The sequence below is a fragment of the Lagopus muta genome, chromosome 1 (genome assembly GCF_023343835.1).
Source record: "Lagopus muta isolate bLagMut1 chromosome 1, bLagMut1 primary, whole genome shotgun sequence".
NCBI classification, from domain to species: Eukaryota; Metazoa; Chordata; class Aves; order Galliformes; family Phasianidae; genus Lagopus; species Lagopus muta.
This window is the reverse complement of record NC_064433.1, coordinates 49,868,929-49,884,377: the sequence shown is the minus strand read 5'-3', so window position 1 is coordinate 49,884,377 and position 15,449 is coordinate 49,868,929. Positions and strand designations below refer to the sequence as shown.

General features: G+C 51.8%; 1 protein-coding gene across 2 annotated transcripts; it reads left to right on the top strand.

Moving 5' to 3' along the window:
- Positions 1 to 582: 582 nt before the first annotated feature.
- Positions 583 to 14,641, top strand: SYNGR1 (synaptogyrin 1). Of its 2 annotated transcripts, none has more exons than XM_048956655.1 (4): positions 583 to 771; positions 7,895 to 8,132; positions 8,607 to 8,752; positions 10,520 to 14,641. In XM_048956655.1, exons 1-4 carry the CDS (start codon positions 673 to 675, stop codon positions 10,736 to 10,738), a joined length of 702 nt encoding a protein of 233 aa, XP_048812612.1. In that variant the 5' UTR covers positions 583 to 672; the 3' UTR covers positions 10,739 to 14,641. The 2 variants fall into 2 exon arrangements, with proteins under 2 accessions (XP_048812612.1, XP_048812622.1); XM_048956665.1 differs by having other exon boundaries at positions 9,892 to 10,637.
- The last annotated feature ends 808 nt before the right edge of the window (positions 14,642 to 15,449 follow it).

Here is a 15,449-nt window from a genome sequence, read left to right as displayed (position 1 = left end):
TAAAAGAGCAGAGATTTAGATTGGATAAAAGGAAAAAGGTGTTTATGTTAAGGATGGTGAGGCACTGGCACAGGTTGCCCAGAGAGGTGCAGATGTCCCATCCATAGAGACTTTCAAGGTCAGGCTCGAGGGTCTCTGAGCACCCTGATAGAGCTGTGGGTGTCCTGTTCATTGCAGGGGAGTTGGAGCAGATGGCTTTTAAGGGTCCCTTCTATCTCAAACCATCCTATGATTCTCTATGACGGAGAGGAGAGTGCGGGCACCTCGCTGACAGCTGTGACATCTCCCAGATGCCCCCCAACAGCCTAAACCTCTTCCCACTCCCCTCAGAGGTGGCTGACGATTGGGGACACCCCCAAAAGCGTCCCAAACCCTAATGCTAAGTGCCTAAGAGCGCATCACCGCGGGAAACGCGGGCCCACGCGGGCTGGAGCGGCGGGAGGCGAGGTGGGATCTGCTCTGTAAGCTCTCCGCTTCAGAGCTCCGCGCGCGGCCGCAAGACAGGAGGGAGGTGGGGGGGAGTGCGCGCTCGCGTGCGGCGCGGCCCCGCGGCGGGAGCGCGCGGCTCGCCTCCGCCGCCGCCGTGCTGCCAGGCGCGGCGCTGCCCGGCTCGGCACGGCACGGCACGGCCCCGCCGAGCCCCCCGCGCAGCACCACACCGCGGGCCCCGCCATGGACGGGGGCGCCTTCGGAGCGGGGAAAGCCGGCGGCGCCTTCGATCCGCAGGCCTTCCTCCGGCAGCCGCACACGTTGCTGCGGCTGCTCTCCTGGGTGAGGCCGCGGCACGGAGCGGGGGGGAGCGGGACGGGGGTGCGGGGCGCAGCGGCGGGGCCCTCTGCTCCCCCCGCGCATGCATGTGCGTGTGTGTGTGCGGTTATATAATACAGATTATCGTGTTGATTTTAATGTTATATATGCTGTAATACGTATTGCTTGTCATCCGTGCGTGTATTGGAGAGGCATATCCGTGCACACGCACGTCTCCATAGGGATCCGTCTCCATCCATAGACATATATCTCCGCATGCCCGCGTCTGTCTCCAGGTGTGCCGATCTCCGTACATAGCTCCATCCATATGCATACAGCCCCATAGATGCACAGCCATAGGTACGCAGATGTGCAGGGCAATAGGGCCACACATAGGGCCGTGCGGGGTGAGAGCGCTCTACTGCAGCCCTGGGGAGGGATGGGTTGAGCTGGGATGGGCTCTCCATCCATCTCCATCTGCTTGGGGGATCTGTGTGTTCTCCTGCCTGGCTGGGGGTTTATGGGATGCGGGGTACCAGCAGGCTGGAGGTGATGCCTTGGGGTATACAGAGTGGCAGAGGTGAGCTTGAGGGAGTCTGTGCTCCCTCCTCTTCCTTTCCCCTCTCAGTCTGCTGCTCTTCCTAATGCGTTCCCCCATCCTATGGCTGCCGGCCCCGCGCGTCTCCGTACGAAGGTCATTGGGATTAAGGCAGTGAGCTGCGGCAGGAGCCGGCGCGGGAGAGATTGAGGTCTGGGTCGGGAGCGGAGGAGGGAGGAGGAGAGAGGGCACGAGCGTGCTGGCACCCACGGGGCAAAATAAATGAAATAAAATGAAATAAGCACCGAAGCGGGAACGGGGAATTGAAGCTGGGTATGGGGCTGCTGTCTGTCCCTCAGGGTTCTGCGACGTGAGGGTGGCTGTAGAGCCCTGGGATGGCTGAGGATGTCATTAATGCAGGTGTCTATCCATCTGTCTGTATGTCTGGATTCACTGACATCAGGCTTGGGGCTGAGATGGGGTGCGTAGCCCCATCCCTTTGCCTGCCCGAGTATGATGGACGGAGTGTGACCTACAAAGGCTCTCCCGCTTCTAATCTCTGTGGCAGAATTTCCTCTCTCCTCTCTCTCTCTCTCTCTCTCTCTCTCTCACCCTCTCTGCCTTTCTTTTTTTTTTTTTTTCCTTCATGACTTCATTCGAGCACTGCGGGGTTCTGGCTTCCCAAAGGTGAGACAGAGAGAGAGCAGGTTATCTGTATTTTTATTAGGCACCTGCTCTGCTCTGGAGTATCTCTGTGCTCCCTGAGCCCACAGCAAGGAGAACGTTCTGGGGACCAGCATCTCCCCATAACGTTCCCCTATGGCTGCTGTTCTGACCTTGGCAGAGGACAGGATGGGGCTCACCAGCCCTGCACGGTACTGAGGAGGTCACATCCATTGTGGGTCAGCCAAGACCTGGCAAGGTGGTCCTGAGTGGCACATCTGCCTTTTCTCTCCCCAGCCATGGATTCCTCCGCCTACTTTTCCTGGCCAGGGAGCCACAAGCTGCCTCCCATGTATTTAGTCCTGAATTTGTCTTTGAGCCTTGAGACCATGAAGGGTTCTAATGGGTGTTGAAGTCCTGTCTCAAGTTGTGACTAGCACCAGAACCGTATTAGAATCATAGAATCATTATTTCTAACCTCTAAGATTACTTAGTCCAGACATTAGCCCACCCTCACCTTGCCCACTAACCAGTGTCACATGGTTCTTGAGCACCTCCAGGGCCCTTCCATGAATTGGTGTAATTTCACTCAAAAAATACAAGTTCATGGTTGTTTTGCCCTTCTCACTCCCTGTGGGAGGGAGTTCAAATGCTCAAGGCTGGAGGCTCCATGTAGCCACTTTCATGTGATGAGCTTTAACAAGGAGCAGAACATCCCATGGTTGCTTCCCAAGGAAGTGACCTTGTGCTTGGGTCATGCCTTGTAGCAAACTTGGTTGCGACATCGAGGTGTGGATGAGTGTAGGGCGTTGTACCAACAGGTGGCCATGCTGGCTTTTGCCAGCAGTGGAGGGCCATGGGGTCAGGAGCAGATGGGCTGGCAGAGGAGGAAGGGACGGGGTATATTTGGAAAGGAGGATGCTAGGCTGTGGCAAAGGCTAGCAATTCTGGAGAGCCCATCCAGCGAGCTCAGATTACTTGGATGCTATGGAGGCTTTTTTAAGGCATTACTCCCCATACTGCCTCTTTGCTTATGGCTGACTTTGTCCAAAATAGTACCTGCTAAGCAAAATTTTCCACTTGTGATTTGCTCAGAGCTGGCCAACAGAGCAGCTCGACACCAAAGGAAGGATGCAACCTTCAGGCTTTGAACACAGCACCAACTCCATAAATAAGTAAAGTGTGAACTGAAACGCTGTCCTAGCATTGGAGCAGATGAGTCTGGGGCCAACTGCAGTCCCCACCTTATTCCTGCCCTTGGATGGCTTTGGCTGCCATGGCCACTGTGTGCTGGTAGGACTCATGGTGAGATGAGGATTTTGGGAATAGGGCACCAGGCTGTGCCAGCAGAAGGGTGGTGGATGTGTGCAGCCAGTTTGGGGCTGAGTATGGCATGTAGTGCTTTTCCCAGCACAACACTGCCAGGAAGTATCTTGGAGCCAAAGCAAATGGCTGTGGTTGCTCTGAAATAAAAGCGAATCCTTCCAGAGGGTCCTGAGGGCCAGACCCTGATGGAGAAAAGTGTGCTATGTGGTCCCAGCATGATGGAGGAGAGGCGACGGTGGTCAGCAGAAGGGTTAATGGTGAACAAAACCTGCCTGGCAGGGAAAGCCTTGCTTTGATCCCAGGGCAGGAATTAGGGATGTGGAGCTGCTCCCCCCAGCATCACCTGCTCCAGCTCAGCTGAGAGGCGGGTGCCACATGGCTGCTGGCCAGGACTGCTTCCAGGAGCTGAGAAAAGCAGGGGGGATTCACAGGGGTGGGCAGTGCTCTGGGATCAGGGCTTACCAGAATGCTGGGAGTTAAACAGAGGCCTTCTGCTTTCAGGCTGCTGCTCCCACATGCACCCAAAGCCGCGTGTGTTTTTCTTCAAAATGAGCTAAATACAAGCAGATTTAACGATGGGGATGATAATAATAATCCACGTCTGTGCAGGGCTCTCTGATGCTTTCCAGAAGCTGTGTTTGCGGGTGAATGAGTGCAGATGAAAACCCCATCATCTCCTCAGTTTGCTCTCTTCCTCATCCTCGTGTTTTTAAATAGATTTATTCTTGCTCATTGCTGCCAGATCAGCATGGGAGAGGTCATCGCTTTGTTCTGCCTGAGGTGGATTGGATTTGAAGTCCCACGGGTGATGTTATGTCACTGAACTGTTTCCTCTCCCTAATGGAATAAAGCAGGGGAGGAAGCAGCAGGGCTCATGGCTGGAGGACACCCTAACTCAATAGCCTTGTCCCTGCTCAGGCTGTCATAGGTCTTTTGGGGAAGAAACTGTGGCAAATTCCTGGGAGGAGGTGCCGGAAAATCCCCGCAGGGTGCCGGGGCACATCACATGATGCCTGGGGATGGGGATGGGCGCATTGCACAGACCTCACATGATGCTCAGCAGGTTCTGCCTAGCCAGAGCAGATCCGGCAGGATTTAAACAAGGCTTTGTATGGTGGGATGCAGTTCATTTTTTGGTTCCTCTGTCTGTGTCAGCTGTACAAGGTGCCTGGCTCTGGGCTTCCCTGGATGCTACCAGGCACTCGCAGTGGAAAATGAGGGTGCTGTAGTCCAACAGATAATGAGGAATGGCAGTGCACAGGGGAAGGAGGGTGGCTGGCATTTCTTTTTAAGTGATGCAGATGTGCTGATGACAGGAACATAAACGCTTTATTCTTGCAGGCTTGTGGTGTTTTGTTTATAATCCAGGCAGGCATTCACACTGCACCTGCTGCCTGGATTATCTTGGCACATGCACAACTTGTGCAACCTAGGAAATATTAGTATTTAATTGGTCTGAAATGCCTTGCAAAGACAGTGAGCTTCCACCCACCACCTGTGCCAAAGACACAGCTGGGGTTAAGTGTGCAGTAAAACTTCTGGATTCAGTCCCCAGGGGAGTGGCACCAAGGTAAGGAGACATCTTGCCAAGCTTCTCTTCCCAATCTGTGGAATGGCCTTAAGGTAATGGTCTCAAATTGTGCCAGGGGAGGTTCAGGTTGGATGTTAGGAAAAGCTTCTTCTCAGAAGGAGTGGTGCTGCAGTGGCACAGGCTGCCCGTGGAGGTGGTGCAGTCACCGTCCCTGGAGGTGTTCCAGAACCGTGTGGATGTGGCACTGAGGACATGGGCATGGTGGGGATGGGCTGGCAGTTGGACCAGGTGATCTTAGAGGTCTTTTCCAACCAGTCCCTTCAGTCTCATGCATGCAGCTGATTCATCAGGAAGTGTTGACATGGACAGCTGTGAAGGAGCAAGTGCAAAAAAGAATAATTCTGCTGCTTTTGCTCAGGGAGAGCCCTTCCAGGTCAGCAGCAAACCCGAAGATGAGAGGAGAGATGTGTGTCAAGGCAGAGTCAGAGTAAACAGAAGTGTCTCTGGGGAGTAAGAGGTTCACTCAACCAAAAATGGACAAGCAGAGACTCAATGCAGCTTGTTGCAAAGGTTGGCCTGACTCGGAGAATTGACATTTCACCATTTTTGAGCAACACCGGACTGTGTCTCTTTGGAATTTGTTCTCATCTTCCAAAGAGAAGGTATGCTTTCTGCCTAGTGCTGCAGAAAACCAGGCACCCACTTTGTAGCCCCAGTACCAGGAGGCTTACGCCTTAGTTGGTCATAGCATCATAAAAAATCATGAAGGCTGAAAAAACCACCAAGGTCATCTAATCCTACCATAGTCATGTGAGCCCTGGGAGCACCTGGATCTCATCTCCGGGAGATGGCCCTGCTGTAAGTCAGAGGAACACAGCAACTACTGCAAATGATGCCAGGCAGATCAGCCAGCCCTGCTGGTAGTTAAGGTGTGCAAGGTTTCCCAATGAAAGACCATGTGTGCAATTGTCAGCAATTTTGCTGCCTTTCTCAACCATTCAGACCAAAATTTTGAAGACAAAACTTTGCTTCAGGAAGAAATAATTTTTACTGGCTTTTGTTTTTCATGGCGATTTGAGTAAAGGAACAGTTTTCATTTTCAAATGGAAGAAGGAGGAGGGCAAATCAGTCATTTTATTTCCTAGCATAAAAATCTCTTTCAGAGAAACCATGTGGTCCCAATGGTTAGGAGCAGGATCCCCATCTATGTCATATTGCTGTCAAAAACACACCCAGGGTCAGCAATCCAAACGGGACTGAATGATGAGCCTTTGGGTGAAAAAAAACAACACTGGAATCAGTAGATAATTGTTCAAGCTTGGCAGCTGCATTGTGGCCAGTTGAGAGCTGTCAGGGCTAGTGAATAGGGTTCCTCTGGTTCTTGGAATCATAGAATCATGGAATTATTGAGGTTGGAAAAGGCCTCTAAGATCACCCGGTCCAACCACCAGCCCACCCCCACCATGCCCACTGACCATGTCCTCTGTGCCACATCCACACGGCTCTGGAACACCTCCAGGGATGGTGACTGCACCACCTCCCTGGGCAGCCTGTGCCACTGCAGCACTGCTCTTTCAGAGAAGAAATCCCTCCTAATGTCCAACCTGAACCTCCCCTGGCACAATTTGAAGCCATTCTCTCTAGCTCTGTTGCTGTTCCCTGGGAGCAGAGGCCAACCCCACCTCACTGCAGCCTCTTTCAGGTCACTGTAGAGAGTGATGAGGTCTCGAGCTTCCTCCAGACTGAACAACCCCAGTTCCCTCAGCTGCTCCCCGTCAGACTCGTGCTCCAGACCCCTCACAGCTCTGCTGCCCTTCTCTGGACACACTGTAGGGCCTCCATGTCTTTCTGGTAGTGAGAGGCCCAAAACTGAACACAGCACTTGAGGTGCAGCCTCACCAGTGATGAGTACAGGGATGCTACTGGCCAAACAGCAGAAATCTGGGCTATGGGCCAGAGACATCCACCCCACCAGTGGGAAATCATTGAGTCATAGAACTGTTTGGGTTGGAAGGGACCTTAAAGTTAAATCCACTCCCTGCCCTGAGCAGGTCTGCCCCCTACAAGATCAGGCTTTCCAGAGCCCCATCTAACATGGGCTTGAGCACTTCTAGAAATGGGATATCCACAGCTTCTCTAGGCAGCCTGAGACTGTGTATGGGCTTGGTGTTTATCAACACTTAATTTTCTCTGCACTCACCAAGCTGCTGCTTCTTTGCTTTTTGGGTTGTCTTGAGACCTAAAGATCTCAAGACACCCTGCAAAGAGAAACTTGTGCATGCTGCCTTCATCTCTCTCCTTCCTTCCTTTTCTCTTCCTTCCTTTCTTTTCCTTCCTTCTTCCTCCTGCTGTGTGAGATGGCTGGCCATGCAGCAGGAGGAAAGGCTAATTCAGTGAGCAAAGATTAAACTGGCAGGTGTGGATTATGGCATCTCTGCCTCATCCTTAATTCTACCTGATATAACATAATGCGCTGCTGCAGTGTTGGTGGGTAGGGAAGACTCCTGGTGCTTCTGCAAAATCTGTGGGGAAGGTTAGAATGTGTCACGGGCTGGGCTGAAGCAGGGCAATGGGGAGAGGGGGCTTATGTGCAAGGAGATGGGCAGAGCAGGAGCCTATGGGTCAGCAGGAAGAGCTGGGGCTGTGGGAAGGCAAAGAAGGAAAGGAGCACAGTAGCCAGATGGATAAAATTGGAGCGTAAATGTGTAGTGAGACAAGGAATTCCTAGAAGGGAAAGGAGTGGGTGGGAAAATAAGTGCAGACTAAGCGGATTTCTGCTGCTGGGAGCCCTTGCACGCAGGCACCCGCACCCAAGCTGTATCTGCATTTACACTGTGCATCGCCTCACTGCGTGTCTGTGGGAAGCCGCCCTTCCTCCAGGCTGAGGCTGCTTCACATCGGTTTGGATCAGATGGATGAACAGACTCCATCTAGATGTGCCCTATTTTAAGCTAGTCCTCTGAAATCAAATAAAACCACCCGTGCTAAACTGCCACAGTTGAGGAGAGGCAGCGGGATGGGGGCTCACCCAAGTTCCGTGGAGCTCATCCAGAGCAACCTGCGCTGATGTCCCTCTGCCTGTCCCCCAGGTGTTCTCCATCGTGGTGTTTGGCTCCATTGTCAATGAGGGGTATGTGAACCGCCTGGACGAATCAGAGGAGCACTGCATTTTCAACCGCAACCGCAACGCCTGCAACTATGGCATTACCGTGGGTGTCCTCGCCTTCCTCAGCTGCCTTCTCTACCTGGCTCTGGATGCCTACTTCCCACAGATCAGCAGCGTCAAGGACCGCAAGAAGGCAGTGCTCTCAGATATCGGTGTCTCAGGTGTGCTTCCCAAATGGCTTTCTCTGCCCTTTCCTTGCTGTCTTGCTGCTGATGGTGGGCTGCTGCCAGATCCCTGGCGTTCCCCATCCTGATAGCTGTGCAGGATCTTCTCCAGCCCTGAAGGTTAGCTCAATTTACCTAAATCCCTACATCCGCAGTGGTGTGATGGAACCACAAGTGGAGCAAGAGCACAGCATCTGAATTTGTCAAGGACTTCTGTCTTCCAAGTTGGTTCGTGTTTAGCCTAGCAGTCCCACATGCAGCCAACAGGGCAGAAAAGGAGAGGGACCCAGCGCAGCTTGATATGATACCTCACTGAACCTGCAAGCTCATTTGGGCTTAGAAAGCCCTCATGACCAACACATGGCCCAGTTTGCAGCATGATGATGGGTTGCTTGGGGTTGTAGTTTGCAGATCAGTGTGATGTGTTTATGTTCTGCTCACACGCACCTTCTTGATCTCTGTCCCCTGAAGCATTTTGGGCATTCCTCTGGTTTGTTGGCTTCTGCTTTCTGACTAACCAGTGGCAAGCTTCAAAAGAAGAAGACAACCCAATGAACGAGGGAGGAGACGCAGCCCGAGCAGCCATCACATTCTCATTCTTCTCCATTTTCACCTGGGTGAGTAAAGCAACCACAGCATCAGTTTGAGGCTCTTCTGCAATTGTATTGGCGGGAATGAGAGGTGACAAGATAAGTGATTCCTTCTGGAAATGACATGGCCTTGGGGAAGGAAATGGAGGAGCAGAGGCAGTTAGGAGGGAAGCCTAGTGTGGTGGTTTCGGGCTGCACGGCTCCTTTATACCGCTTTCTCCTCCTCTAAAGAACAGGGGAAGAAAATGCATTGGAAAAAGCTGCTTGGCTGAAATAAAGACAAGGAGATCACTCACCAGTTACAGTCACGGGCAGAACAGACTCAGCATATGGAGATTAATAGCATTTGTTGTCTACTAATAATAGACTGTAGCAGTGAGAACTAAAAGTGAACTAAAAATACCTTCCTCCCCATCCAACCCACCTACCTCCTCCTCCTCAGGCAGCACAGAGGGGTGGGAATGGGAGCTGTGGTCAGTCTATACCACTGTCATCTCCCTGGTCATTCCGTGCCCCTGCTCCACATGGGCCTTCCCCTGGAATACTGTCCGAAACAGACTGACCCCACGTGGGCTTCCCATGGGCTGCAGCTTTCCAAGCATTGCTCCAATATGGCTCTGTAGTATGAGGCCCATCCTTCAGGAGTTGCTCCAGCATAGGTCCCCACAGGCAGCAGCTCCATTGCATTTTCCTGTCCATGAAAGGATTTTGAACAGCACTTGTAGGTCACTGAGGCTAAGCAGAGAAGGGAGCTGCAGGCTGGGGGCTCACATGAAATGTCCTCAGTGGCCACAAGAGGCTGCAGTCGCATCTCTCCCATCTCTAGGGATGCAGTCTGCACCTGTGACTGCAGTAGTTGGGCACTGCACCAAGGTGGGTGGCAGTAGAGACAAGGGACAGCAGTGTGACCCCCACCTTGAGAGCCAAAGAAAGCAGCAGCATTCCTCAAGCTCCAGCAGAAGGCATGTTGGGAACCAAGCCTTGTGCAAGGACCCTTTTGGAGAGGGGTGTTTGCAGCACTTGCAGGGTCCTCCTGGACACATGAGCTGCGTGTGCTTGAAGGCATCCTCTTCCCTGGATCTTTGTGTTTGTTTTTCAGTTTCATTCAAATGCTCTGTTCTGATGTTTCTCACTGATCCTCCTCCCACCCCTCTCTCTCCTCACAGGGCTTCCTTGCCTTTCTGGCTGTCCGACGGCTTAGAGACATTACTTTTCAGGAAGAATACAACACACTATTCCCCAACTCCCCATCCTTGCTGCCTTAATGCCCCTCAGTGACGAGGAGCCTGGGGACAAGGGCTGCAGACGGAGGAAGCTGTTGAGCACTTGGCTCCATCTGTGTGTTCCTCCTTGGCCCCTTCTCTCCCTCAGTCTAACTAATGCTGCGTAACACTCGTGCCTTTCTTTTAATGACTGTTCATGTCTCAGCCAGAAGATGCCTTCTGCCCCCCATTGCTGTGTCTTCTCTATTCCTGCCAGCCCTCATTCCCCAAACCCTGCCCCCACGGGCAGCTCATAGCCTGCCAGACCACTCACCTCTGCAGGGGATGGCCTGAGAAGACTGCTGGAGTCCAAGTGCCCACGTGCCCCTGCTAACAGCCCCATCCCATATCCCTCCTCTTCTCCCTGCCAAGGGATCGGTGCTTTCTGTGGGATTGTCTCCCAAATGGGCTTCACACACTAACCTGTAACCATGACTAACCTCCCTTTTGTTTATTTCTCTCTCTCGGCACGCTCCCCTTTCTCTCTTTCCCGTCCCCTCTCTGCCTCCCATCTCTCTCCATCCTCCTGAAGGTTGGCCAGGCGTTCCTGGCGTATCAGCGCTTCCGGCTGGGTGCCGACTCGGCCCTCTTCTCCCAGGACTACATGGACCCCAGCCAGGACTCCGGCATGCCTTACGCTCCCTACACGAACGAGGAGGATGCGACGGATGCGGTGGGGACGTACCAGCAGCCCCCTGCAGCAGATGCTTTTGACACCGAGACACAGGGGTACCAAACGCAGAACTACTGAGCCGCCGATGCCCCTTCCCCTTCCCCTTCCCCTTCTGCCCTCTTTCCCACTGCCGGCAGCGAGCCGAGGCACAAGCCAGACACGTGCGTAGTGGCACAGGAGGTGGCTCTCAGCTATGCTCCAGCCTTCTGGGTCATCTGTTTTTATTTATTGTTTTTAACAAAAAGAAAAAATGCTCCCCATCGCCTCTTCCCCTTCCTCCCCCCAGAACTACCCGGCACCAAACTGTTCCAAAATCTGGCACCGAGCGAGGTCCTTCCCCCATCTCTGTCTTCCTTGGAAGAGAGAAGGAAAGAGGAGCTACAGCAGAGGTGGAAGGGAAGAGTTGACAGGGAGCAGGATATTCATAGGCGAGGTGGTGCTGCTACATGCTGCAGTGCTGCTCCTTGCTGCAGGAGCATCTGAATTGGCTCAGGGAGGGGAGGGTGGAAGGGACAGGCTGAGCTGGCATGCAGACATGCGAGGATAGAGGGAGGGATGGGGAGAGAGAGTGCTCTTCACTGTGAGTCAGGGGATGCTTTGTTTTGAGAAGTTTTGATGAGACAGAATGGGATAGGAAAGAGGAATATTTGCGGGTACAATCAAAATCCAGTGTTTTTCACAGGTTTTGCTGTAGATGAAAGCAAGAGGGCTTGAGAGAGCACAACAGGGAGGTAGTGCCATGAGGGCCACTCCTCCATGCAGAGGTGTTTTCACTGTTTGAGTACTGCCACATCCCCCTCCCTTCCTCTGGCCAAATGTGCACATGGGAACAGAACAGGAACCCCAAAAAGAGATGCAGCTGTTGTGTCCAGACATCACATTGGGGTGCAGTGAGTGGTGGAGAGTCCAAAGGTGGTCTTCACCTCCCAGTCAGTTGGGAAGGTCAGCAAAGATGGGAGAATTCCCTCCATTTCCACCCTCCAATTGTTTGGGGCCACAGTGGGCTCTGAACACTGGTCCTGCTTTACTTTTAGTTACCTTAGTGCTCCTGCAGCATCTGACATGTCTTTAAAGCCTCACCTAGGTGGCAGTAGTGTATCTCAGATAGAGCTCGTATTGACGTTACTCCACACTTCTCACAATTTTGCTTCAAGAAACAGCTCTGGAAGCACAGTATTTATTCCAGGATAGAATTAATGTCAGTGCCTGGAAGTAAGAGATTGAGCAGTAGCTAGCTGGACTGCTTCAGCCCAGACATCTTTCAGAGCACAAGCAGTGGGTTATGTGTTGAGGAGCTCATTCCCCTGGGTAGCCACTATGGTCCATGTGGCACTGGCCCAAGAAGCAGAGATCAAGAACAGATCCATCGCCTGCATCCACCAGTACTTTCCCCAAGCATTCAGCCTATTCCCTGTAGCATCTTTAGGAGCCAGGAGGACAGGATGCAGGTCTGGCCATGCAGACACCTCATCTGGAGGACACAGTCCTCTTTCATCCAGGTCACCAGTCCTCCTCCTAGCACTGCTCCTTTACAGCTGCCCCACATCAATGGAGAAAGAGTAGACAACTTAGACAACACAGAGTTGCGGGTTGCAAGGGGGAAGGAAGGACAGCTCTCCATTGCATGCAGGCACAGTTTCTGCCTGCTCCACACCTTTCTCTGTGGCTCTGAGCAAAAGCAATACTGTACATAGGAGGGATATTTTTCAGAGGGAAGCCCCTCAGGCTTTTTTTTCGATGGGATCAGCCTAATATTTAGGCTTGGGAGGGGGTTACTTTATTGAGAGATTCAGTGTGGGGGAAGCTCCTTCCAATCCACCTCTCTCAGCAGGGGAGAGAAAGGAAAGAACGGTGAGATGGAGGAGACAAACTAGTTGTACTTACCCAGAGTCATCTGTGTCATCCTTCATGCTTTCATTTTGGATGTGTGGGTTGGGTACCAAGAGGAGGATGCTATAAATAACAAGCTCTCAGCATGAAGATTTGCTGGGCTGCTGGGAGTTGCCCATCACCTGTCCCATCTCATTGAGGTGAGGGTCCAGGCACATGAGAAGTACAGGCCATGAATGCGGGGGAGGGGGGTCTACCTGGGGTCTCTTTGATGGTGTAGCACGGAACAATCATCAGTGCCCCTTCCCCCAGCGGAGCTACACCGATGGCTAAACATCATGTGGGGGTGATCATGACAAAGCTTTTCTTTATCCTTTGCTTGCTTCCCTCATGTAACCAGCTGGTGGGCTTCGGTGGCTTTGAGGTTGGACAAGCCTCCTCCTCAGCCAACCCTTCAGTGGGACATGAGCCAGGTAGCTTCACGCTGGGCTATTGCCCATCTTTGTCTCTTTCTTCCTTGCTTTGTGTTACGGCAGAGGCATTGGTATGGCAGGGGACACTGTAACAATAGATGCTTGGGCACCTTCTTGTCTTTGCTCATGGGAGAAGGTGTACTCTTCTTGGCTTGACTTCCTTTGAGCCTTTGCAAGGGAGGGTTGGTGGTGGCAAACTTGAGGGTGGTACTCATCTGGTTAGCACACTGCCTTTGAAAATGCAGTTTCAGTGGCATATGGCTGGCTCTGAGGAGATGGACCTATCTGAGGGGTTGGTTATCATATCTTGGGAACTTCTGATAAGGGGCTGCTGGTAATCATATGAAGGCCTGGGCACCTGGCTGGAACACGTCCCTTTTAAATCCTAAATGAGTGTGAGATCAGTCCCACTCTAGGGATTAGGAGATCAGAGGGAAGGCTGCATAAGCAAAACGATAAGAAGGCTTTCTTCCCCGCCGTGCCATTTGTCCGGATTACAGAGGATTACGCATCCCCTGTTGGGAGCAATGGCCCCTTGATGTCTTATCTTGCCGAGTCCCCAAATAAGGTACTTTTATGATAGCAGGGACTGCAAAGGTCAAAGGGGTAATGAAACCTTGCTCCACCTCTACCGGTGGCTTCAGCATCCTGACATGCCCCCCATCCCTGCTCACCTACGTCCCTGCTACCTTGTTCATCACCTCATTACACACTACTCATTACCCGTCCCCTCTGTATTAGTCCTGGCAGTCCCTTCAGGGCAGGAGGGCAGCGTGTCTCCACACATTCAGGAGCACTCAGGAGGACCCAGGAAGGCAGTGTAGTGGGACAGTCTCCATTGGAGCGTTGACTCTGTTCTCCAGAGCAGGTACAAGGCAGGGAACCCAGCGAGGCAGCAAGTATGCATGTATCCTCATGCAGCAAGTCCAAACCATCCATCCAGACACCTCCCTGCTGCCCTTGTGGCATCCATCACACCATCTGGGCTGCCCTGCCCCTTCCCCTGACACATTACTGCCTGTGTATAGTATATATTATATATATATATATATTTTAAAAGATGTATAATATAAAGCTATACATATATACGTATATACGATTACTCATGGATGGCCTGCCGCATACAGGATCCCCTGAGTGGTCTTGTCTAAGCCTGAGTGTACCTTCACCCCTCCTCCCCTCGTCCCAGTCCGTCCTCAAATTCAACTACAGCAAACCCCGCCACCTCGGCACGTGTTTACAATATCCTATATATTTGTGGTTAACAAAGTGAAGGTGGTAACTACTGGTGTCTCAATAAAGTTACAACATTCAAAATAATGAAACGATACGAAAAATTGGTCTTGATTTTCTTGGCAATTGGATGGCTTTTCTAGCCCCAGAGGGTCTTGGGAGGCCTTCCTGCAGCTGGGACACAAGCTGGGGCACCTCAAGGAACAGGACTGCCCATGGCAACACTTCTTCCATTTGAACCCAGGATACACGGTCCTCCAGGTTTAGTGAAAATTGGCAGTATCAGTGCAGAGAGACCTAAATAGCTGCCCTTATTGAGAGAGACACTTGAGGAGGTGCTAAGAGTGGCTTGTTCTGCTTGGCTTGTTTGAAATCACACCTACCATCAAGTGTCTCTTATCAGGAGGAAAACATGAGAAGGAGCTTGAAGTACTGTATTAGGGGTTATTGTGAGACAGCTATAGTCATAGAAGGTATGGATGGGGGACATGAAAGAATACAGAATAAACATCACGATTTTCACACCCAGGGAAGAAGATCTGTTTATTACTTTGATGTGTCTTCTATTTATCTCTGTGTGACCATTGCTTGGGTGTCTAGCATAGCACACATTTTCAAAACATAATCAACTACTGGGAAACAAGAACTCTCAAGACACTGCTGACTGGGTTTCAGTAATAGCTCAACACTGAAAAGGATATCATTGCAATTTCCTCTGTGACCAAAATAAAATTCAAACTATTATGTTTCACCAGTGCTTAGATAGAGCCTCCTTCTCATCCCCTTTTAATGCACCTATCACCTGAGTACTCAGATGTCTAATGTGCCTACCCTTGTGTAGCCTGAGGACAGTAAGCACAGGCACGTGATGATCTACTGGCAGCATCCAGTCTTCCAGACTGTCTCCCCTCTTGGGTACACAGCTGAGACATACACCCTGTAGCTGCACCTAAGTGCACACCTAAATGTATTGATATACCCAGCCAACTCTTTCTTTGGACAAAGACCCTTCTTTCCCACCATCCTACTTTTGGGGGTGAAAGTGTTCTAGACAATACTAGAGATGCCATGCCCCCAGAAAGGCAAATGTCTTGACAAGAAGAGTTAACAACTGATGAGACCAAATGTTGCCAAAACCAAGCTTAAAGCTCTGCACAGAATCTCTTTTGCAGTGACAGCTCTTTCTCTCTACTGGGGGAGTCTCTGAGTGCCTACAACGGCACCATGATGGGGCTGCACCTTGCTCCCTGCTC

Coding starts and splice junctions, on each gene's coding strand:
- SYNGR1 (XM_048956655.1), top strand. CDS start 673: ATGGACGGGGGCGCCTTCGGAGCGGGGAAAGCCGGCGGCGCCTTCGAT. Junction 8,133..8,606: donor CTCAGATATCGGTGTCTCAG/GTGTGCTTCCCA, acceptor TGTCCCCTGAAG/CATTTTGGGCATTCCTCTGG. Junction 8,753..10,519: donor TCTTCTCCATTTTCACCTGG/GTGAGTAAAGCA, acceptor ATCCTCCTGAAG/GTTGGCCAGGCGTTCCTGGC.